Consider the following 25835-nt stretch of genomic DNA (forward strand, 5'->3'; position numbering starts at 1 on the left):
TAGAGCCCACCTTCCTCATAACCCTTTCCTTCCTACTGAACTTCAATGACTTGTGTTCAGCAAAAATTATCTTTCTTGATAAGTGTATATATTTTTCTGTCTTTTGTGCTTTGCAATTGTTTCCTTTCCACTCTCGTAGGCCTGGAGTCTTCATAAATGTTTCCTCCATGAGATCAAACTGAGGCAGAGAGCACCAGTGCCTTTGTAAGGCCAGCTTTTCTCTCTTTTTCCATTCCCCATCATTTATCCCCTACCCTGCTTCATTAGTTATCATCTCTATGTTCTGTATCATCAACATTTTCTTCTAATCCTAACTCTATGCTTTGACCTGACAAGTATGCTCGTCTCTGACATCCCTAAAATAACTTTTTAAAATTTGAATCTCCTCTTTTGTCCATTTTTGTTCTTTTTTGGCTTCAAGGAATAATTGCCTTTAATTTCTCAGTTTCCATTCATTCCCCAGTCCATTACAATTTATGGATAACCTGCTGCTTAAGCTTAGGAGTTATTCACACTTCTTTCCTTGGTGGTCATCTCACTTTGTATTTTTCCTTCCACAACTGTTGTGTTACATTAATGATCAATGCATCCATCTATACTTTCTCCCTGAGGTTTCATCCACTTTCATAGCTATAGAAACTAATGGCTTCCTTCAGCTGTCTTCTGAGCTTGAAATGCACCTGTCTAAATTCTCTCTCCACCTAACTAAAATCTCTCTCTGCTCCTCTAGCCTGCTTATCTTCTTGTGCTCCCTGTGTCCATCAGTGCTATCACCACCTTCCTAGTCCCTTAAGCCAAAACCTCCAGAGTCCTCATTGACTCCTTCCTGACCATTCTCATGTAATTTGCCACAAAGCTCTGTCATTCGTTGCTGAAGTATTTTTCTCACACCCCTCCTATTTTCCATCACCACTTCAGCAAGTTTGTTAAAAACAAAACATAATCTGATGTGCACTTCCTCAACCTTAGCAATTTTATGACTTTTTTGTTGCCTGCAGGACAAAGTCTGAAGTCTCTGGCACGGCAAACAAGGTTGTTTACGACCTGTTCCTAACCTTCCTTTTCCTGCCACCAGCCCTGACCACCCTGTTCTCAGTCACCTCAGGAGTTCTCATAGGTTTTCTGGATAGGCCTGTGCCACAGATGACCTTATCTCTGCCTGGAGCCCATTCACCTTCCATTCTTGAAAGTTCTATTCAAGAATTGTATCTTTCATGTTGTCTTTCTTTTTTGCTTTAAATTTTTATTGACATATAGTTGATTTACAATGTTGTGTTAGTTTCAAGTGTATAGCAAAGTGATTCAGTTTTGCATATATACATAGTGATTCAGTTACACATATATACATATGTGTATTTTTTATTTTTCATATTATTTCCCTTGTGGTTAATTATAGGATATTGAATATGGTTCCCTGTCCTATACAGTAGGCCCTTTTATTTTATTCTATCTTACATGTAGTAGTCTGTTATTTACTAATCCCAAACTCCTAATTTATCCCTTCTCTACCCTCTTTCCCTTTTGGTAACCATAATTTTGTTTTCTATGTCTGTGAGTCTGGTTCCATTTTATAAATAAGTTCATTTGTTATCATTTTAGATTCCAAATATAAGTGATGTCATATATTTGTCTTTCTCTGATTTACTTAGTGTGATAATCTCTAGGTCCATGTAGCTGCAGATGGCATTATTTCATTCCTTTTTTATGGCCGAGTAATATTTCAGTGTGTGTGTGTGTGTATGCCACATCTTCATCCTTTCATTTGTTGATAGACATTTAGGTTGCATCCTTGTCTTGGTTTTTGTAAATAGTGCTGCTGTGAACATTAGGGTGCATGTATCTTTTTGAATTAGAGTTTTATGCCCAAGAGTGCAATTGCTGGATCATTTGGCAATTCTATTTTTAGTTTTTCAAGGAACCTCCATATAGTTTTCCATAGTGGCTGCATCAGTTTACATTCCCACCGTATGTTGCCTTTCTTGATCATAAAAAATTAGTTCTGTAGCACTTTGTTCACATCTCTAGTGTTTCTCTAATATTAAAACTATCTTATGAGCTTCTAAGGACAGCATCTAGATCTTTTTAATTTCTGCTGTAGTGTTACAGCAGAGTAACTAAAATATAGAATTCTTATAATTACTTATGGAATGAATAAATTGAAAGTCAAGTGAAAGAGAAAGCCTACAGTAAGTCTGCAGAGCAGTCATGTTGTTTTGTGAATGACAGATTGAGAGAGGTTAAGAGCTTGATTTCTGCAGTCAGGCACACCTGGTGTTCAAACCCTCTTTATAAGACAAGCTGTGGCTGTTTCCTTGCCTGGAAAGTGGTGATGGTAAGGTGGTTGTAAGAGTTAAATGTCAAAGTATACATCAGGAATTCCTTGGTGGTCTAGTGGTTAGGATGCAGGGCTTTCACTGTTTAGGGCACAGGTTCAATCCCTGGTTGGGGAACTAAGATCACACAAGCCTTGACGTGGAGCCAAAAAAAGGCACATATTAAAATCCCTAATACTGCTGTTACCAAGCATGTAATATACTTGGTTAAACTCTATAGTCAAAAATGAGATACAAGATACAAGGTGTGTCTTCCTATGAGCTTCCTGGCTTAACCAAGCTGATTACCTCTTGTCAGCAACAGTGACTATCAGTCTACTTTCATATCCTGTTTTATTTAGTTCTCTGTTATTTTTCTCCTATTTTCTATTATTTTTATTTTGTTGTTGTTAATGCTCTTGAGATTCATTCTACCCTTTATAAAAACTGAATTTTAGATCTAATATATCAAAAAGGAAATTGAACTTGATTAGGCAAGGATAGACCCAGGATAAGGATAATGGTAAAAAAGGGATGCTTAGAACTAGAGAAAAATGGAATCTACTTTCATTCCTTCATTCTTGCATTTATTGTTCCCTTCCTCTATATAGGTGGGAATGGGTTTGGAGAGCATCAGAATTAAGGCCTAGTTTCTTTCTGTAAAGGTTTTGTTTTCTGTTTTGTAACTGAATACTGTTTTGAGATAACTGTAGATGGTAAGAAATAATACTGACAGATCCCCTGTATGTCACTACAAAGATTTCTAAGTCTTATTAATAATCAAGGTGAGATAGTTCCTTGTATAAATGATAGGAAACTACAGGTAAAAAAGCATTTCATGATTTTTAAAAAGGTGAGAGTACTCTGCTTGGAGCTATAGTAAATAAAGAAGGCTTCATGCGGATGTCATTTTTTAAGTAAAAAATTCCAAAGAATGAGTACAGTTTAGAGTTAGAAAGAGCCGGGTGAGAGGGGGGACCTGGGTTCCTCCAGTGGACAGTGGTAAATAATCTCGACTTTTAGGCTGTGTACTTCTTGTAAATTGATTCTCTCTGGCTTTAAGTTTTTGGAAACTCGCGTAATAATGGACCTGTTGTTACCCTGGGATCTAAGCATTACATTTTCTGTTTTTTATATAGAACACTTTGATTTTCCTGGGAGTCTGACTTACTGAAAAATCTCTTCCTGTGCTTTTAGAATGACAGTAGAGAGCGGCATGAGCACGGCAACGAGAGGCGGAGGCGTGGCAACACTGAGTCGGTGTCCAATGGCCGAGCCCCCAGCAGCTCACAGCAGGTGGTGGAGCAAGAGGAAGAGGAAGATGAGGAGCTGACATTGAAATATGGCGCCAAACATGTGATCATGCTGTTTGTCCCTGTGACTCTCTGTATGGTGGTAGTTGTGGCCACCATCAAATCAGTCAGCTTTTATACCCGGAAGGATGGGCAGCTGTACGTATGAGTATTGTGGGTTGTTATTCTCGGCCAATCTAGCTGTCCTGCGTAGCGTGTCATCGTCACCTTGAAGACCTCTGACCTCTGCCCTGAAGGGCCGTGAAGGCTAGAGAGTCCATCCTCTCTGATAACTGGAAGCAGATGATGCTTTACGTAGAGAAAATAAAGCTGCAGAGTTATATTTTTTAATGTAGCATCCCTAGATTGGGCTCGATTTATTTGGAATTGAGCAAGTAAAGAATTGAGTAGTGATTTTAGCACCTCAGGGCTATTGGGCCCATGTTCTTCTCCCTGGAATGTTTTTTTCCTTCTCTAACTTTGGTAGATTAATTCCTATCATCCTTCTCATCCTGGCTGAAAAATAACTTCCATGACCCTCCTAAAAGAATTAGGCCCTTCCCGGTATTCTTTCGCACCCTGTTCTTTTTTCACTTGTCACAATATGCAAGTGTACTTTCCCTACTTAATGCCTGTTTTCCTTCTATACCATGAGGACTACGAGAGCACTTTTGTTTCCAGGGTGAGGAATGTAATAAATGTTTGACCAAAAAAAAAAAAAAGTTCAGTGAAAGGATGAAGAAGGAATGCAAACTGGCACTAAAGTGTTTGCTGAACTGTCACGTAGATTCTCTGGTGCTATTAGTGTCTGCCCTTTGTCTCCAAGAAAAATGCTTTGATTCAGGTGTCACCTAGTTCTGTCTCTAGGACCCTGTTGGGCTCAAGATGTTTTAAGTGAATTCTGAAATTGGCAAGTGTCGGGAAAACTGTGGGGTTCTGAAAGCCAGGCTTTAACCTTTTGAGAGAAAGGCTACGACAATGAGTGAAGAGCAGGGGTTGGAGACAGTTAACAAAAGAAGTTGGGGAATATTGTCTCTGTAAGTTAAAGTTAGGTTTGGCTGCATATTATAGAACCAGGTTAGCAAGCCTGTGCCCCACAGGCCAGATCTGCCTGACACCTCCCTTGGTAAATGAAGTGTTACTGGAACAAGGCTGTGACCATTCGTTTATGTATTGTCTTCAGCTGCTTTCATACTACAAGGGCAGAGTTGAATGGTTGCAGCAGAGACCATATGACTCACAAAGCTTAAAATATTTACTCTGTAGTCCTTCACAGAAAGTTTGCCGAGTCCATTATAGAAAATCAAAACAGGAAATTCCCTGGTGGTCCAGTGGTTAAGACTTGACGCTTTCACTGCTGAGGCCCAGGTTCAATCCCTGGTCAGGGAACTAAGATCCTGCAAGCCGAATGGCACAGCCAAAAAAAAGAAAAAATTTAAAAAACTGGTTTGAGTTATATACATATTTTCTTGTCTCCCACAGAATAGTGAAGAGGTAGTAGTTCAGATTGTACAGTGCTTTCTTTTCACCAAGGACTCAGGCTTCTTCATTCCTTCTCTTTTGGCTTCGGTTGTCTAGATTATTTCGGGGTCCAGTATTGGTGCTGGAGCCCCAGGCCTTCATTCACACAGCAGGAAGGAATGGAAGAGAAAAGGACATAGACATACCTCTCAGCAGAACTCACTCCTCCCTCAGAAATTCCACAGACCACATCTGCTTATAACTCAGTGGTCATTACTTATTCTCATGGCTGTACGTAACTCCAGGGGAGGCAGAAATAAAGTCTTCTGTTGAAAACATTGGTACCTGGAATAAAAGTGTTTTCATATGAAACAAGGGTAGATGGATATGTGACATTGTCTCAAGACAACTTTAGTTGTAGTCACCCTACAGATACAAGATAATTATCCACCATTTTACCTTCCTGTTAGAACCACTTGTAGCCTAGGTGTTATGGCAGAATCTGGTAGTACTTTAACAAATCACTGATGAGCTGGAGAAAGTGGAGAAAACATTTGATGAGGTTATTATTTCAGTATAAAGCGTCCACTAGATGGAGCCAGTGTCTGGCGCACGTGGGTCCACCTCGATTTTAACCATCTCCTTTTATTTTGAAGAGCTTATTTTAGCATAAAGCTGCTTTTCTTAGGTTAAAAATTCTTGGTTATATTGATGAGCTGAAAAAAAAAGTGATTCATAAGGTATCAGTTAAATCTGGGAAACAAAACTGGTTTTGGAGAGCATGTAGTTTAGAATCTCCATTAACCCCTGGGGCTTTTGTTTTATTACAGAATCTATACTCCATTTACAGAAGACACGGAGACTGTGGCGCAGAGAGCCCTGCACTCAATTCTGAATGCGGTGATCATGATCAGTGTCATTGTCATCATGACGATTCTCCTGGTGGTTCTATATAAATACAGGTGCTACAAGGTGAGCATGAGACACAGAGCTTTGCTTTCCACCATATTTTTTTTTTCCCAATAATTTTATTTATTTTTGGCTGTGCTGGGTCTTTGTTGTTGCGTGGGTTTTTCTCAAGTTGAGGCGAGCGGGAGCTACTCTAGTTGAAGTGCTTGGGCTTCTCATCGCAACGGCTTCTCTGGTTGGGGAACGTGGGCTCAAGGGCATACAGGCTTCAGTGGTTGTGCCGCATGGGCTCAGTAGTTGCGGCTCCCAGGCTCTAGAGCACAGGCTCCAATAGTTGCGGCACATGGGCTTGATTGCTTCACAACTTGTAGGCTCTTCCCAGATCAGGGATCGAACCCACGTCTCTTGCCTTGGTAGGTGAATTCTACCACCGCGTCACCAGGGAAGCCCTCCACCATCTTCTTTATTTTATGGTTGGATTGTCCTGTCACCTTACTTGGTCTATTAAAGAAAAAGGTCTTATATTCTAAAACTAAGTTAATTTTTAGTCTCCCCCTCCTCATTTGTGGAACAAAAAGGCATAAATGAAAAACAAATGTTTTCATAAAATATCGCAGTCTAAATGGTTTTAACATTTTGGTTTGCAGTATACTTAGGACCTTCCAGAAGAATATATCCTAAGACCTTTGTGAATTCCCTCATTGACAAATAGCACTATATGATATAATTGTCCCCGTAAAATAATGTATAACCACAGAAAATCAGATTTTCAGCTTGAATGCATCCATGCTCAGTTGCTCAGTCGTGTCCGACTCTGTGACCCATGGAATGTAGCCCACCAGGCTTCTCTGTTCATGAGATTATCCCAGCAAGAATACTGGAGTGCTTTGCCATTTCCTTCTCCAGGGGATCTTCCTCACTCAGGGGTCGAATCTGAGCCTCCTAAGGCTCCTGCATTGGCAGGTGGGTTATTTACCACTGAGCCACCGAGGAAGCCCCTTCAACTTGAGTACAAGCAGTGAAGCCACCTTCGGATGCCGATGTTGAACTCACTGATGACTGGCTGAATTCCCGTCCATTCCCTCACCTTCTCTCCTGCAGGAACAGGAATTTTTTGCTTGGGAAATAAAGGCAGGGGCGGTTATGCAGGGAAGAGACAGGCCCAGACCTCCCCGTCTCTGCTCCCTACCTCATGCTACCTGAGTAACTTGAGGGTGAATTTCAGCTGTCCGGCACATGTTTCAGATTCCTGCCTCAGAAAAATGACAAGTTATTACAGTTCATAAACCTTTAGGCTCGTTCTCAAATAAAAGAAATAAATATTAACTTTTCAAATATTGAATTCTACACTCTTTTTACTTCTGCATTTTCTATACTTCAGTATATTCTTTAACATGATTAAAATCAAGTGTATAATCAGTATGTGTCCTTTTTTAAAACTATTACTTTTGGCATAAGCATTTTCCCGTATTATAAATTCTTAGAAAATATGTGTAATGACTACATAATATTTGACTCAGTGAGTGTATTGTCATTTACTTCCCCTAATTTGGACATCTCAGTTCTTTCCAGATGTTCACTATCCTAAAAAACAGTGAATGTCTTTATGCATAGAGCTTTTCAATTTTTCAAATTATTTCCTTAGGGTATAAGCCCAGGCACAGAATTTCTGGAGCAAATTGTCTACATATTTTTGGCTGTCTTAGTATGCAGAATTTTGTTTTCAAATTGATAGTATCAATTTGTACTTAACACTGGTGGTGAATGAGGCTGTCTTACTCTACTTTCACTAGCATTGAATTTTTAAAAATACCTGTGCAGGGAATTCCCTGGCAGTCCAATGGTTAGGACTCTACACTCCACTGCAGGGGGCAAGGGTTCAATCCCTGGTCAGGGAACTAAAATCTCACATGCTGTACAGTGTGGTTAAAAATACATACATACATACATACATACATATATATATGTATATGTATGCTGCTGCTGCTAAATCACTTCAGTCATGTCTGACTCTAGCAACCCCATGGACTGCAGCCTACCAGGCTCCTCCATCCATGGGATTTTCTAGGCAAAAGTACTGGAGTGGGGTGCCACTGCCTTTTCATATATATATATATATATATTCTAACCCTAATAGGCAAAGCAAAAATGTCTTAGTTTGCTTTTAGTTGATTATTAGTGAGATTGAATATCCTTCACTATTCACCTTTTTACTGTTCACAGACTTCTAAAATTATACAGAGTTTAACCTTGTTTGTTGAGTGGGTAAAAGTATTAACCTAAGTGATGACCATTTACAGTCTGACATCAGAATCTGGAGATTGAAGACAAAAGATGTGATGTGACCGGAGTCATCTACACTCAGGCACCCAAAGAGCAAATGATGTAAAACCATTCCCCTCCCACTGCTTAAATGTGCTCATGTGTCAGTTACTTTTATATTTTTTTTCACTATATACAATTTTGTGTACATAGAAGTGTCTACCTGCCAGTTCCATTTCTCTGCTTTATTGGACTCTCTTTGTGACTTGTATCTGGATTGTGTGCTACTTTTGTTCTTCACATGTTAGTGGGAGTCCCCTAGGGATTTACTTTCTTTGGTGTTTGGAAACCTCTTTCTGCTTCTCCAGCAGGAACTTAGAGGGCTTCTCATCTTGCTAAAGCCCACTTAGGTTGTGTTGAGTGCAGGTGGGGGAGGGCAGTACTGGAGGGAAAAGGTGGTAAACTTAGCCCTGGCTTCCTGGTTCTTCTGATTCCCCAGCCTACATACTGGCAGCTACGTGCATTCGGTCTAGATTTTATAGGTGTATTTGGTAGGAGAGACAGGATGGAATGGGCTTTGTTACTCCTTATTAACTAGAACCTTTCTCAAGGTATTTTTGGTGGTTTTGTGCATCTTTTAGTTAGTGCTTCGTGTTAGACAGTCTAAAGGTTTATACTCAGCTGGATTTCCATGTCCACCCATTCACTGGTGGCGTTTTGCTTTGTTTTTTAAAATGCTTATGTCTTGGCCAGCCCAACCAATCCTATAGCAACAAGTTGTTTACTTTGATTCTTAGTATAAAAATAAAAGGGGCTTTTGAGTCAGAAATTCAGAAACTTGCCAGGACCTGTTTGGAAATAAGCCCTGAGGATTTGTTGTGTCAGGAGTTGGTTGTGCAATGTCTTTGAGAAGCACAGGAAGCTAAAAGACCAAACAAACCTTAAAAAGGAAGAACTGGAAAAGGCAGTTTAATGATTTATTGTTTGATAGAGATGAAACCATATAGCTTACTGAAGTCACATGATTTCTGGCCTAGATAGTTCAGTGTTTAGAGGAGATCTTTGCCATACTGTACTGAATCAGGGCTCATTTGTTTCAGAGCCAAGAGGAAAGCTGAACTAGGGATTTTTGCAAGATGAGAAAGGCCTGTTTTACCACCTGATGTTCTAGGAAAAGGGGAGGTGTTATTTAGTCATCAGAAGAGGCTTTGAATTCAGGTAATAATTCAGAAAATCATAACATCTATGATTAACCTAGTAAGAAAACCATTTAAAGTCATTATTGCAGGCAGAGGGCTAATATTTTTGCAGTATGAAGAGCACATACAAATAATTAAAATTATGGATATCCTAATAAGATATTTTAAAAACACAAGAAGAGAAATTATGAAGGAAATCTAAACAGCCAGGAGAGGAAAAGAGGAGAGAGGGGTGTATGTATATTTCCTCACTAGTAAAAAATATATATATTAAAATAGCAAATTAACATTTAGCTTATTGACTTGGTAAAAACTAATCAGAACTTAATTTGCGGAGTCACTAAGCCAGTATATATCAGTAGTCTGTACACTTTGATTCTGTAATTTTGCTTTCATGATTTATCCTAGAGAATTAAAAATGCTGAAAAATGTTTGCATACTAGATACTAATCCTAGCATAAAATATAATTGGAAAAAGAAGGAAAACCCTACAGATTCCATGCATAAGGCAAAAATTGTGAACTCATGCATATAAGCAAACTATTATAAAGGAATTTAAAATCTATATTTTCAAAAAATATTTGGTGGAATGAGAATTTGTCTAATAAAAATAGAGTTTTAAAAGACAGAATGTAAACTCTTATATTACATGATTCTAATTTTTTTAAAGGTCTTTACATATGCAGACAAACATGTCTGAAAAGGAAAGATTAATATCAACTTTGGTTCTCAGTGGTCAGTGGAAATTGTTTTTTTCTTTTAGTGTTTCTATATTTTCTATATGTCATAAGTATATATTACTTTGTATTCAGAAAAATACTGTTTTTTTAAAATAGCATTTCATGTTCCCTTGCCCCTCCCCACATAACACAAGATAAAAAAACTTTCCTTAAGAAAGTTGAGGATTCCTAGTATGCAATATTTACTCTCGCCCTTAATTTGGAGTTTAATATGGAATATCCATGTACATCTTCCACTCTTTAGAGTTTATTGTTTTGTGTTATTTTGTATGGGGCTTCCCTCATGGCTCAGCGGTAAAGAATCTGCCTGCAATGTAGGAGACCTGGGTTCGATCCCTGAGTCCGATCCCTGGGTCGGGAAGATCCCCTGGAGAAGGAAATGGCAACCCACTCCAGTATTCTTGCCTGGGTAATTCCCTGAGCAGAGGAGCCTGGCAGGCCTACAGTCCATGAAATTTGGATTATTTCTAAAGCTGGCTTGGGAGTACAGTGGGCTAGGATGCATATAGAAAGATTCCTTTTTGCTTAAGCTTTATTGTTTTCTTTGCACGTGAAATAAAGGACTCCCTTCAGAATATTTTGCTAAAGTTGAAGTACTTAGAGGGAAATGTACAGGTGTCTTCAGCTTACTTTGATACATATTAAAATGGACTCATCAGGTGGAGAGATGGATAGCAATGTTACAGAGCAAGTACAGCAAATGTGAACCATAGAATTTAGGTGGTATATGGGCAGTGGTTCACTGTGTGTTTGAAAATTTTTATAATAAAATGTTAGGGGAAGTTTTTGTGTAAGAACACCAGAAATTAAATTTATTGTATTTGGATAGTAAATTTAGAATATTTAACTGTTGAAGGAATACCAACTTTCATGATGGAAAACCACTCTTTTGACCTTTTCCCAAGTTGTAACATTTTATAAAGTTGTTTTAAAGAAAGGCAGAGAGACTTTTTAAGAAATCTTTTCTTTCAAAGAATTTAATAATCACATGTCACCTTGAATGATCAAAACAGAGCCAAAAGAGAAAATGAACATAGATTCTAATGTTAACTTTAGTAACAACTAGATTTTGATAACTTAGAGCTGTATAATTGGAACAGCTAGATCTGGGAGGTGGGGGTGGAAGATTTTTTCTTTTAAATGGAGACAAAATAATATTCTTGATCTGAAGCTTTTCTTTTTATAATTTATTTCTGGCTATGCTGGGTCTTCATTGCTGTATAGACTTCTAGTTATGTAGAGCAGAGTCTATTCTTTAATTGCAGTGCACGGGTTACTCACTTAACTGCTCAAGCTTCTTCTTGTGGTGGCTTCTCTTGTCTTGAAGCACAGGAATTGCGGCACGTGGGCTCAGTAGCTGCGGCTCCCAGGCTCCAGAGCACAGTCTCAGTTAGTTGTGTGGCAGGACCTTAGTTGTTCCAAGGCATGTAGGATCTTCCTGGACCAGGGATCAAACCTGTGTCTCCTGCATTGACAGGCAGATTCTTTACCACCAAGCTGCCAGGGAAGCCCTGGAGCTTTCTTTTTTATTTCTTTAAGGTTTAATTTGATCTTTCTGGTTAAGAGATGTGTTTGGAAAAGTTGGTGGTTGAGTAGCTTCTTCTGTCATAACAGTAAAATTCATTGAAAGAATAAAGATTATTATGGGTGTATCTACCTTAAAATAATTTTACTTTTGGTTAAAAATTACTTGACAGTTTATCATATTTCTCCATTCTGTTTTTTAAAACTGCAGACTCCTTGGGTTGTATAGTATTTTCCCAAATATACTCATCACGTAAAATTACCATAATTTTTTTTATCTTGTATAATAGATTAATCAAGCTCTAGGGACTTTTCCTAGTGGTCCAGTGGTTAAGGCTTCGTGCTTCCACTGAAGGGGGCATGGTTTCTATCCCTGGTTGGGGAACTAAGATCCTGCATGCTATATGTTCAGTTCTGTTCAGTCCAGTCGCTCAATTGTGTCTGACTCTTTGCGACGCCACCAACTGCAGCACACCAGGCTTCCCTGTCCTTCACCGTCTCCCAGAGTCCACTCAAACTCATGTCCATTGAGTCGGTGATGCCATCCAACCATCTCATCCTCTGTCATCCCCTTCTCCTCCTGCCTTCAATCTTTCCCAGCATCAGGGTCTTTTCAAATGAGTCAGTTCTTCACATCGGGTGGCCAAAGTATGTTATATGGCTAGGCCCCAAAAAATAATTGATTAAAAATCAAGTTCTGATTCTATCTCTCATTTTAATATGCTTTACATGAGTTATAGGGACTAATATTTATATAGTGCTGTATGAATTCTGCGTTATAATGATGGACTGACACATAAGCATTATTAATGAACCAAGTAAAATAAACATAGCATACTAATACTGAAATCTCGGATACTGAATATTTTTTCTTCAAATGGTTATATAATTTAGAAGGCCTATTTTCTCTGTAGAGTTAATGTATGTGTACACTGGTCACTTAACTGAATTTCTGAGTTTCAGTTTTGTAACTTTATCAGTTATTTTATCAATTTATTATCAGTTATTTTATTTATTAATTTTATTGTAGGAATACATCAGAATTCCTCTATTGAAAATATTGCTCCTTTAAAGTATAAATGTTAACTGTTGACTCTATTGATACCTTTTCTAATTGAAGTCTAGTTAATTTATAAAATACATTCTTGTTGTTTATCTATTTACACATAGTGGTTTGTATCTCTTAATCACATACCCCCAATTTATTTTTTTAAATTTTTATTAGAGTATAGTTGATTTACAATGTTGTGTTAGTTTCAGGTGTACAGGAAGATGAATCACGTGTGTGTGTGTGTGTGTGTGTGTGTGTGTGTGTGTATATATATATATATGTACGGGGTCGCAAAGAGTCGAACACGACCGAGCGACTGATCTGATCTGATCTGATGTATGTATATGTCCACTTGCTTTTTCTAGGATTCTTTTCCCATAGAGGCTATTACAGAGTATTGAGTAGAGTTCCCTGTGCTATACAGCAGGTTCTTATTAGTTGTCTATTCTATGTATAGTAGTGTGTGTATGTCAATCCCAATCTCACAGTTTATCCCACGCTCCCTTTATCCTTTGGTAATGATGTTTGTTTTCTATATCTGTGACTCTGTTTTGTAAATAAGTTCATTTGTAGCCCCCCTTGTTTTAGATTCCACATATAAGCAATATCATATGATATTTGTCTTTCTGTGTCTGACTTACTTCACTCAGTATAACAATCTCTAGGTTCATTCATGTTGCTACAGTGACATTATTTGGTTCTTTTTATGGCTGAGTAGTATTCCAGTGTATATATGTACCACGTTTTCTTTATCCATTCCTCTGTTGATGGACATTCAGGATGCTTCTGTGTCTTACCCATTGTAGATAGTCCTTCTGTGAACATTGGCATACTCCTAATTTATACCCCCCACTTCTCATTCACCTTTGGTAATCACTGTTTTTTTCCTATATCTGTGTATCTGTTTCTGTTTTGCATGTACATTCATCTGTATTATTTTTTAGATTCCACTTATAAATGGTATCATACAGTATTTGTCTTTCTCTGACTTATTTCATTAAGCCTAATATTCTTTAGGTCCATCCATGTTGCTGTAAGTGGCAGAATTTCATTCCTTTTTAAGGCTGAGTAGTATCCCTGTGTGTGTGTGTGTGTGTGTGTGTTTACATGTACTGCATCTTCTTTATCCATTTGTCTGCTGATGGGCAGTTGGGTTGCTTGCATATGTTGCCTGTTGTAAATAGTGCTGCTGTGAACACAGGCGTTCATGTATCTTTTCAAATTAGTGATTTTTTTTTTTTTTTTTTTCTGGATACATATCCAAGAGTGGAAGTGCTGGATCATATGGTAATTTTAGTTTTTTGAGGAACCTTCATTTTATTTTTCACAGTGACTGTACCAATTTTCATTGCCTCTAACAGGGTACAAAAGTTCCCTTTTTTCTATATCCTCCGCAACATTTGTTATTTGTGGTCATTTTGATGATGGCCATTCTGACAAGTATGAGGTAATACCTCATTGTTGTTTTGATTTGCATTTCTCTAATAATTAGTGGTATTGAGTATCTTTTCGTGTGCCTGTTGGCCATTTGTATGTATTTGTTGAGAAATTGTGTTCTCCCATTTTTTTGATTGGGCTCTTTGTTTTTTTCTTTTCTTGGTGTTGAGTTCTGTGATTTGTTCATATATTTTAGATATTAACCCCTTGTCAGTCATATCATTTGGAAATATTTTTTCCCATTCTGTAGGTTGTCTTTGATAATTTATTTTGAATGTATCTTTTCTTTTAAAATTTTACCTATTTCTAAAGGAATGAAGGTCTCTATGTATGAAATTTCTATTTTATTAGTAGTTGAGCACCAACTGTTACAGGTATTTACTGTTCCTAAAGCTGCTTCTGTTTTGGTATTTGAAAATCATAACATACACAGAAATAACATACTGTTTTTGAAGTAAGAAGTTTGGATTTTTTTTTTTAGGTTGCGGGATCTGTTAATTATATTGAAATTCTTTTCTAGGTCATCCATGCCTGGCTTATTGTTTCATCCCTGTTGTTGCTGTTCTTTTTCTCATTCATTTACTTGGGGTAAGTGGTTAAATATTTGGTCTCTTTCTCAGAAATTAACTGTTTGGACTCTATAACTGTCACTTAAAGAAGTGTTCTTTGTTGATGAGTTATTCTTAAATTATTGTTTCCATGTATAGATCATCCTTGGTATGTATACAACTTGTTAATATTATCAATAAGTTCAGTTCAGTTCAGTCGCTCAGTTGTGTCCGACTCTTTGTGACCCCATGGACTGCAGCACGCCAGACCTCCCTGTCCATCACCAACTCCGGAGTTTACTCAAACTCATGTCCATTGAGTTGGTGATGCCATCCAACCATCTCATCCTCTGTCGTTGCTTCTCCTCCTGCCTTCAATCTTTCCCAGCATCAGGGTCTTTTCTAATGAGTCAACTCTTCACATCAGGTGGCTAAAGTATTGGAGCTTCAACATCAGTCCTTCCAATGAACACCCAGGACTGATCTCCTTTAGAATGGACCGGTTGGATCTGCTTGTAGTCCAAGGGACTCTCAAGAGTCTTCTCCAACACCACGGTTCAAAAGCATCCATTCTTCGGTGCTCAGCTTTCTTTATAGTCCAACTCTCACATTCATACATGACCACTGGAAAAACCATAGCCTTGACTAGATGGAACTTTGTTGGCAAAGTAATGGCTCTGCTTTCTAACATGCTGTCTAGGTTGGTGGTGGCTCAGAGGTTAAAGCGTCTGCCTCCAATGCGGGAGACCCAGGTTCGATCCCTGAGTCGGGAAGATCCCCTGGAGAAGGAAATGGTAACCCACTCCAGTATTCTTGCCTGGAGAATCCCATGGACGGAGAAGCCTGGTAGGCTACAGTCCACGGGGTTGCAAAGAGTCAGACATGACTGAGTGACTTTTCTTTCTTTCTTTCTAGGTTGGTCATAACTTTCCTTCCAAGGAGTAAGCGTCTTTTAATTTCATGGCTGCAATCACCATAGGGATATGCTTTTGTTGATCCTTATTTATAATAAGAACTTAAAGAACTCAACACTGCAGTTAATTCTGTCTTTTTAGTAAAGCAAATTTACTGTATTCTTTAGTATAATTTATAAATCAATATTAATGCATTTCAAACAAGTATAAACATGAATTAATTGATTTTCAAACTTTCATTTTTTTTATCAGTCTTTTTTTTCTTTCAACTGAAATCTTACATGAGAACTGCACATACAGCATAGAAAAAAGTGGAGCTGCTCTGTTGAAGAGAATAGAGAGGCTCAGAGATTTGCCCACTTGGTCTTTCTCTCAGCCCCAGTAACAGAATGCAGGTCATTGCACTAGCTCTTAAATTAGGAACAGAAACATTAAAAGTAAAAAATAAACTGAAGGATTAATTCTTTGGTAGAGGCAGGGAGAATGACCATAGACCAAAGAAATCAATGTAAGAATCTCTATGAAATAGATTATTTTCTCGGAAAAAGCTAATTGCCACTACTGACCACTGAAGTGATAGAAAATCTAAGTACAGGAAAGAAAAAAAATACAGAAAGTTGTTGAAGAGGTTCTTGTCCACCTCCACCAATAACAATAATACCAGGCTCAAATAATTTCATAAGAAAATTCTATTAAACCTTTTAGGAACTGATAATTCTGATACTATTTTAACTGTTTCAGGACATAGAAAAAGCAGAAAGCTTCCAGATTCTTTTTAAGAAGCCAGAGTAATATTTATACCAAAACCCCATAAATAATCAAGAAAAAGGAAACCGTAGACCACTCCTGTTTATTGATGCCAAAGAATAACTCAGTCTAGTCGCTCAGTCACGTCCAACTTTTTGCAACCCCATGGACCACAGCATGCCAGGCCTCCCTGTCCATCACCAACTCCCAGAGTTTACCCAGACTCATGTCCATTGAGTCGGTGATGCCATTCAACCATCTCATCCTCTTTCGTCCCCTTCTGCTCCTGCCCTCAATGTTTCTAAGCATCACAGTCTTTTCAGAAGAGTCAGGTCTTTGCATCAGGTGGCTAAAGTATTGGAGTTTCAGCTTCAGCATCAGTCCTTCCAGTGAACACTCAGGACTGATTTCCTTTAGAATGGACTGGTTGGATCTCCTTGTAGTCCAAGGGACTCTCAAGAGTCTTCTCCAACACCACAGTTCAAAAGCATCAATTCTTGGGTGCTCAGCTTTTTTTATGGTCCAACTCATATCCATACATGACTACTGGAAAACCCATAGCTTTGACTAGACAGACCTTTGTTGGAAAAGTAATGTCTCTGCTTTTTAATAAGCTGTCTAGATTGGTCATAACTTTTCTTCCAAGGAGCAAGTGTCTTTTAATTTCATGGCAGTATTCACCATCTGCAGTGATTTTGGAGCCCAAAAATATAAAGTCTGTCACTGTTTCCATTGCCTCCCCATCTATTTTCCATGAAGTGATGGGACCGGATCCCTTGATCTTAGTTTTCAGAATGTTGAGTTTTAAGCCAACTTTTTCACTCTCCTCTTTCACTTTCATCAAGAGGCTCTTTAGTTCTTCACTTCTGCCATAAAGGTGGTATCATCTGCATATCTGAAGTTACTGATATTTCTCCTGGCAGTCTTGATTCCAGCTTGTGCTTCATCCAGCCCAGCGTTTCTCATGATGTACTCTGCATATAAGTTAAAAAGCAGGGTGACAATATGCAGCCTTGATGTACTTCTTTTGCAGTTTGGAACCAGTCTCTTGTTCCATGTCCAGTTCTAACTGTTACTTCTTGACTTGTGTATAGACTTCTCAGGAGGCAGGTCAGGTGGTCTGGTATTCCCATCTTTTGAAGAATTTTGCACAGTTAACGATAGTTTGGAATTTTGGGGGTTTTGTGTCAAGTGCTGGGATATTTAAAATACTGTAAATAGCTGCATTGTCTAGCTATTGCAACATTTGCTTTGAAATTTCTAAATGGAAAGATCATCTTTCTGCATAGTCTCCAGAATCTAGTTTGCACTTAAATGACTGCCTTCTTTCTCCTCAGTTACCTGTCTTCTATATTTGTATCTCTTTACTTTAAAATGGGGTTTCCTCCCACCCAAATTAAAATACTGTTTTCTTCATGGTAAAAATGCTAAACATTCATTGTGAAAAAAAGAAAAGAAGATAAGTTAAGAAATTTCAAACTCCTGGCATCTAAAGCTATGTCCTGCATCTTTTCAGGAATTACTATATTGATCTCTTGATCTCTCTTCTCATACACTATTTCACATAAATAAGATCATGTTTGTTTTTTTTTCCAGGCAGCAATATGTCATGCCTATATTCCATGTTTTGTGTATAAACATATGTATAAAATGCATATATTTAAATGGATGCACTAAATTTAATTTTATGAAAATAATATCATATGTCCTAAGCTCTAAACTTTATTTTACATGTTTCATTTTTTTTTCCAATTTCAGATACTGCAAGGATTTCCTGAAGTACAGAATAGCATTTTAGGTGTTATATGGCCTTTTTTTTTCTTTTTAGTTTTTGTACTTATTTTTACAGCTGTGGCTGTGATACTTGTTTCCCATTTTTATGAATGATACAAGTATCTGTTTAATTTTTTTCAGGGAAGTGTTTAAAACCTATAATGTTGCCATGGACTACATTTCGGTTGCGCTCCTGATCTGGAATTTTGGTGTGGTGGGAATGATCGCCATTCATTGGAAAGGTCCACTGAGACTCCAGCAGGCATATCTCATTATGATCAGTGCCCTCATGGCCCTGGTATTTATCAAGTACCTCCCAGAATGGACCGCCTGGCTCATCTTGGCTGTGATTTCAGTATATGGTAAAACCCGAGACTGACATTTTGTTCATCACAGAAATACCTCCTGGTGTGTTTTCCTTCCTCTTCTAGTTATCTTGACTTAGGGAAAATAACAGTAATATCCCATAACTTTTCAGTAAATAATCAGTTAGCTATAATATCTTTTTCATATAAAGATTTCAAATCTTTTGAAGTTGAGTCCTTTAAAAATGTTTTATTATTGCCTCCAGTTTAACTCAGGGATGAGTTAACAGAAGGATCCATAGACTTCTGGTTGTAAGACTTAGATTCACATCCCATTGCTACCACTGACATAAATGACCTCAGGAGCCCTTTGGGATCAAATGAGTGAGCAAACAGCAGTGGGAGTTTGTACCCTTTATGGACAGCAGTGGAGCTACGTGTGATGGAGCTCACTGGAGAGTTGTGCTTTTCATGTCTTAATCCAGGCATCCTTGATCAAAGAATGGGATCCAAGTTCAGCTAACTTGGGATCCAAGTTAGCTGAACTTTAGGCAGCCATCCTATTTTGGCCTATTTGTGTGTTTTTACAGACCCTTGAGACTTTGCCAGTAGTCTAGCCACCTGGTTCTGCCAGTGGTAACAACAGCAGTTACTTATCCAAGGTTTCTCTCTTTAGGCAAAGTAAGTGAGACAATCTCTTGCTTCATAGATACCAAAAATAGAAATCAAAGTTATACATGTCTCTGTACATATTAAATCTGCAACGCAGACCTCAATTTGGAGTTCCAGACATTCTAAATGTACAATGCTGAGCTCTTCAGCAAGGTGTGCAGTGTAACTTTCACCTCCCTTACAGTCTTATGATGTAGGCCTCACAGGGCACCATTATGACATACTGCTGCTGCTAAGTCGCTTCAGTCGTATCCGACTCTGTGCGACCCCATAGACGGCAGCCCACCAGGCCCTCCCGTCCCTGGGATTCTCCAGGCAAGAACACTGGAGTGGGTTGCCATTTCCTTCTCCAGTGCATCAAAATGAAAAGTGAAAGTAAAGTCACTCAGTCGTGTCCGACTCTTTGCAACCCCATGGACTGCAGCCTACCAGGCCCCTCCCGTCCATGGGATTTTCCAGGCAAGAATACTGGAGTAGGGTGCCATTGCCTTCTCCTAGAGCAAGTTAAAACTTAATAAACGAAACATCAGGGGTGAATCATAATAAAGAATCTGATTCTGTTTTTGATATTAAAAAAAAAAAAAAAAGCCATTTCTAGAGACAGACTGCCTGATTCAAATCCAGACTCTTTACTCCTGTAATTTATTGGGTATGTCACTACAGACACACCACACTCAACAGTGGAGTCTTAGTTGTTATGAAGATTAAATTGAACAATGCATACAGTAAATGTATACAGTATCTACCAGTAAATATTAGCCGTTCCTCAAAAATATATAATCTTGTGAAGTAAACAAGGTTGTTGTACTTGTTTCACTGCTAAAGGCCGGAAGTTTGTAGAGGTAAAGTATTTACCAAAGCTTACACCATTTGATCTAGAATCTGAGTCCTAAGTCCCATATTCTTTCTAATACAATACACTGTTACTCCCCATCAACCCTCTGTTTCTTGTATACATATACAAATTATCTCTACAGACCTTTGAGTTCCTCTGAAATAAGAGACTTTGAAATAAGAGTCTAATATTTAGAATAATGATTCATAATTCCATTTTCAGAAGATCTCAAGATGTCTCAGTTTGTCAAAAAGGTTGTTCTAAAGCTTTCAGACGTTCAGGCTGGTTTTAGAAAAGGTAGAGGAACCAGAGATCAAATTGCTAACATCCGCTGGATCATCGAAAAAGCAAGAGAGTTCCAGAAAAACATCTATTTCTGCTTTATTGACTATGCCAAAGCCTTTGACTGTGTGGATCACAATAAACTGTGGAAAATTCTGAAAGAGATGGGAATACCAGACCACCTGACCTGCCTCTTGAGAAATCTGTATGCAGGCAGGAAGCAACGTTAGAACAACAGACATGGAACAATAGACTGGTTCCAAACAGGAAAAGGAGTACATCAAGGCTGTGTATTGTCACCCTGCTTATTTAACTTCTATGCAGAGTACATCATGAGAAATGCTGGGCTGGAAGAAGCACAAGCGGGAATCAAGATTGCCGGGAGAAATATCAATCACCTCAGATATGCAGATGACACCACCCTTATGGCAGAAAGTGAAGAGAAACTAAAAAGCCTCTTGATGAAAGTGAAAGAGGAGAGTGAAAAAGTTGGCTTAAAGCTCAACATTCAGAAAACGAAGATCATGGTATCTGGTCCCATCACTTCATGGCAAATAGATGGGGAAACAGTGGAAACAGTATCAGACTTTATTTTTCTGGGCTCCAAAATCACTGCAGATGGTGACTGCAGCCATGAAATTAACAGATGCTTACTCCTTGGAAGGAAAGTTATGGCCAACCTAGACAGCATACTGAAAAGCAGAGACATTACTTTGCCAACAAAGGTCCATCTAGTCAAGGCTATGGTTTTTCCGGTAGTCACGTATGGATGTGAGAGTTGGACTGTGAAGAAAGCTGAGCGCCAAAGAATTGATGCTTTTGAACTGTGGTGTTGGAGAAGACTATTGAGAGTCCCTTGGACTGCAAGGAGATCCAACCAGTCCATTCTAAAGGAGATCAGTCCTGGGTGTTCATTGGAAGGAATGATGCTAAAGCTGAAACTCCAATACTTTGGTCACCTCATGTGAAGAGTTGACTCATTGGAAAAGACCCTGATGGTGGGAGGGATTGGGGGCAGGAGGAGAAGGGGATGACAGAGGATGAGATGGCTGGATGGCATCACCGACTCAATGGGCATGACTTTGAGTAAACTCGGGGAGTTGGTGATGGACAGGGAGGCCTGGCGTGCTGTGATTCATGGGGTCGCAGAGAGTTGGACACGACTGAGCAACTGAACTGAACTGAAAGCTTTCAAAACAAGATTAATTTAATTGCTCTAAAAATAAGGGTTTATCATTATCATTTCTATATGACGAAGTATGTTGAAAAACCAAGATAGTTACAGAATACTAAAGATTGAAACAGGTTGAAAATCTCATTATTTCAGAGCATGGCAAATTCCCCTTTTCCCATCCCAACAAATCAAAGTGGAAGCAGTGAGACCAGAGATTCCTGTACATTTGTGTGTTTTATTATGGCAGTGGTAGTAGTAGTGTACAAGAAGATACGACCACTTGAAAGTGTGAGATTTATTACTTACATGCATCTGAATGATAGTGATGTCAATGCAAGTGATCAAATCTTCCTTTACAAATTTACCTATATCTGTTTTACGTTTTAAATGCTTGAAGTTGTTTTCTGTATTTTTATATTCTGAATTTTCATGACACAGTAAATGTAAGAAAAAAATTGCAGTTGTTGAACAAGAGAAGGTGGTACCATCAAGAATAATTTATGCATTACTGCTTCCTTATTTTGAGTTGCGGTTTTTGTAAGACACTTTTTAGCACCATATGTATTCTGAGACCTAAATACTTGTGAAGTGCTTTTGACAGGAGAACTGAAGAAATGCTAAAAATTCTCACACAGAGGTTTATTAATTATTTTGTTTAAATTTATTGCCCTCTTATTTCAAGTATTCCTAAGTAATACATACACTATTTTCAAAAGAAGAGAGGATCCCACTCCTGTAACCAAAAAAAAAAGAGGAGATGCATCTTTTCTACTCTGTTCTTCATATTTTGAAAAAGTTCAGTCATATTCTCTCTATTAAATCCCTCCTAAGGTGTAAAACTTCAGTTTGTGGTTCATAGTTATGTTTAGTTTGGAAATGGCTTGTCCTTGTTTCTGCTTATTGGAAATTGACAACTGCTCTAGAATAATTCTGTCTTGTGATTATTTCTGCCTCTTTTCTTTCAAACTGGGAAGACTTACTCCTAGAACCCAAAATACATTGTAAACTAACCAAATAGCAAGCAAACCAAAAGCAAAGATCTCTGCGTGGTGCTGTGTATTTTGTTTAGATTGTCCCCGCCTCCCTCCCCCGTCAGCTTACCTGCTGCTGATTTCATATTCATTCAGTATCTTTCTTGTAGAAAAAAAATTAAACCTTTTCAATTGGTTAATTCTTCCCTAACACATTCATTTACAAGTTTCCGTGAATACATTTTTCAGATGTCATTTCTATTTTTCTTTTCCTAGATTTAGTGGCTGTTTTGTGTCCAAAAGGCCCACTTCGTATGCTGGTTGAAACAGCTCAGGAGAGAAATGAAACTCTCTTCCCAGCTCTTATTTACTCTTGTAAGTATTTCAGAATGATGTTAAATTAGTAAACAGCTTAGAATTTATAAAGATTCAAATGCACGTAATTATGATCATTATCATGGTACTTTTTTTTACCTTAAACGCATAGCATTGGTGGGACTCCTGCAGATCTCTGTTTCTTTGCAAATTATTATCTTCTATCTGACATTGATTGAAGAGAGTTTTCAGTGTGTGTGGAGATAGAAGAAATATTTAGAGATTGGGGAGCCAGTATTATTTAAAATCTTATTAGTTAACAAGTATTGAATATTTGTTACATACATATATTGTAGGCGGCTCTCACACTAGTATGTTGAAAAAATTATATTGTTCCTTCACTATGGGTTGGCCTTTATTTTTGGTTTGTTGTAGAGTCATACTCTTCCAAATCATTCATTATGTATTTGTTGGTCATTGACCTGATCTGCTTCCATAGAGCACTGTGGAGGATATAAAGATGGTTAAGATGCTTTGCTTTCCCTCAGAGTGCATAGGATCTTATTTCCCTGACCCGACCGGGGATGGAAACCAAAACCTTGGCAGTGAAAGCGTGGATTCCTAACCACTGGACTGCCAGGGTATTCCCTTGCTTACAGTTTAGAAGTGAGATAAGACAAATGGATAAACAATATTCAAGGCAGACTGTTACCAGATTCAGAAGGAATAGGAAGTGCAGAAAGAGCTCAAAACAGGGAAAATCTGAATGGAGAATCATGGAAGGCTTCATTGAAGAGAGAGCATTTGGATTGATCCTTTTAAGAGTGGATTGGATTTTGGCAAGCACAGATGGAAGAGTCAATTTCAAAAGTGGGCTTGTTGCAAAGAATGAGTTGGATCCAGGAATCGAACCCAGGTCTCCTGCATTGCAGGTGGATTATTTACCAGCTGAGCCACAAGGGAAGCCCAAGAATACCAGAGTGGGTAGCCTGTCCCTTCTCTAGCAGATCTTCCCAACCCAGGAATCGAACCAGGGTCTTCCGCATTGCAGGCAGATTCTTTACCAACTGAGCTATGAGGGAAGCCCCACACATTGGAAGTGTAAATGTGGGGCATCTTTTTCAAGTTTCAAGTGTTCAAGTTGACTAGAACATGGAGTACAAAATGGGGAGAGTACTAGGGGGTGGGTTTGGAAAGGCACTTCAGGTAAGATCCAGGATAGCTTTGAGGGACTAGTTTAGATCTTTGTATCCTCTTCATGATAGCTTGAAAATCATAGGAGATTCTTGAAGAGTAATGTGCCTTTGTAAGCTTGCAGCTTTGGGCAAGATGAATGGGAGGGAGTGAGAACTGAGATACTGGGAAACATAACTAAGTGAATATTGCCATGATCTCGGTAAAAAATGATGAAAGTCTGATTATGGAATGATGATGACAGTCAAGGGAAAGGCCTCAATGAGAGCTTTTGGGGATCATTTCAGTTGTTCTTAGTGATGACGAGTAAGAGAAGTTTAAAGCCTAAAAGAAGGATGATGAAAAAGAGAAGTTTTTCTTATTTGAGAAATCTGTGTAGTGCTGCCTGTGGCCCATATCTAATTTTCTTGGCAGGATCTGTGAGCCATGTGGGGAGAAATTTCCGTCATGGGTTTATAAATGAAGTACCAGGGCAGAGGGAAAGGTTAGTAATAGAGATGCAGAATTGCAGAACACCAATATAGAGGTGGTAGTTGCAGCTGTGGGATTAGGTGAGTGATTCAAATAAAAGGAAAAGAGGAAAGGACACCAGAAATAGATCTTTCTCAACTGCTCTGTTTAGAGAGTGAGAAATGAAGAGGGAATAGTAAAGGAAAGAAGAAAATATCAGAAAATTGGGAAAATCAGCATTTTTCAGGCTTCCCAGGTGGTACTAGCTGTAAAGAACCCACCTGCCAATGCAAGAGATGTAAGAGACACGGGTTTCTTCCTTGGATTGGGAAGATCTGCTGGTGGAGGGCATGGCAACCCACTCTGGTATTCTTGCCTTGGAGAATCCCATGGACAGAGGAGCCTGATTGACTACAGTCCATGGGAGCGCAGAGTCGGACACGACTGAAGTGATTTAGCATGCATACATAAAATGTCTGCATAGTTTTCTCTTATATACAGTAAAGGGTATTTTTATTAATGGACATTTAGATCATTCCCATCGCAGACAGTACTTGCAGATAACACTTAGAATTTGTGAATACTGTTGTATACATACATTTGTAGAAATGTAATTGCTAGGTCAAGAGATGTGTGCCTTTAAATTTTTTGTTTTCAGCTACACTGGGTCTTTGTTGCTTTGCGTGGGTTTTCTGTAGTTGTGGCGAATGAGGGCTTACTCTCTAGTTGTGGTAGCTTCTCTTGTTGTGGAGCACAGGCTCTAGGCTTCAGCAGTTGCAGCACACAGGCTCTGAGCGTGGGTTTAGTAGTGGTGGCACGTGGGTTTAGTTGCCTCGTGGCATGTGGAATCTTCTTGGACCAGGGATCAAAGCTGTGTCTCCTGCATTGGAAGGTGGGCTGTTAACCACTAGACCACCAGGGGAAACCCAGAGGAAGGAAAAGGAAGATAGAAAAGCAGAAGATAGTGAGATATAGAGAGTTAGTTAACCTCAAATCATTCATGTGACCTTGATGTTAGGTCATTTGTGGGATGTGGAGAAGGTGGGAATTGTGCTTGTAGTAGAAGTCTGGTAAAGTTTTAGAACACCTAGTGTCTGAAATGCAAGGATCTTTCTCTTACCTTTTTTCCAGTATAAATGTATTACCACATTCTTACTGTGTTTTCCAGCCAAAAAGAACAGACGAGGCTTTGAGCATCAACATTTTCCTCTTAATGAGCAGTTGGGTGTAAGCTTCTTCTGTGTTATTCCTGGAAATTAAAATCTACTATATATATATTTGATATTTGTTCGTGTAGAATGTCACACCAAATGTTAATAGTGAATGCTAGGAATTTAGGCTAAGGAATATACTTGTAAAAGTATAGAAGTATGTTCACTGAAGCAATGCTTCTATTAAGAGATAAATGGAAATAACTCATGTCTATCAAAAGGGAACACTTTCAAATAATTATGGTCCATTCCTAAAA

At 38.5% G+C, this 25835-nt stretch overlaps 1 protein-coding gene across 10 annotated transcripts in view; it reads left to right on the forward strand.

The window, feature by feature from the left end:
• PSEN1 (presenilin 1) overlaps window positions 1-25835 on the forward strand; it is a 67232-nt gene that overhangs the window by 23763 nt on the left and 17634 nt on the right. For all 10 annotated transcript variants that reach the window (XM_059890236.1, XM_059890235.1, XM_059890239.1 and 7 more), the window contains 5 exons: window positions 3510-3763; window positions 5896-6037; window positions 14708-14775; window positions 18311-18531; window positions 22685-22783. In XM_059890236.1, the coding sequence (XP_059746219.1) occupies window positions 3510-3763; window positions 5896-6037; window positions 14708-14775; window positions 18311-18531; window positions 22685-22783 (784 nt within the window). The remainder of the gene's footprint in view (window positions 1-3509; window positions 3764-5895; window positions 6038-14707; window positions 14776-18310; window positions 18532-22684; window positions 22784-25835) is intronic.

The sequence above is a fragment of the Bos taurus genome, chromosome 10 (assembly GCF_002263795.3).
Source record: "Bos taurus isolate L1 Dominette 01449 registration number 42190680 breed Hereford chromosome 10, ARS-UCD2.0, whole genome shotgun sequence".
NCBI lineage: Eukaryota > Metazoa > Chordata > Mammalia > Artiodactyla > Bovidae > Bos > Bos taurus.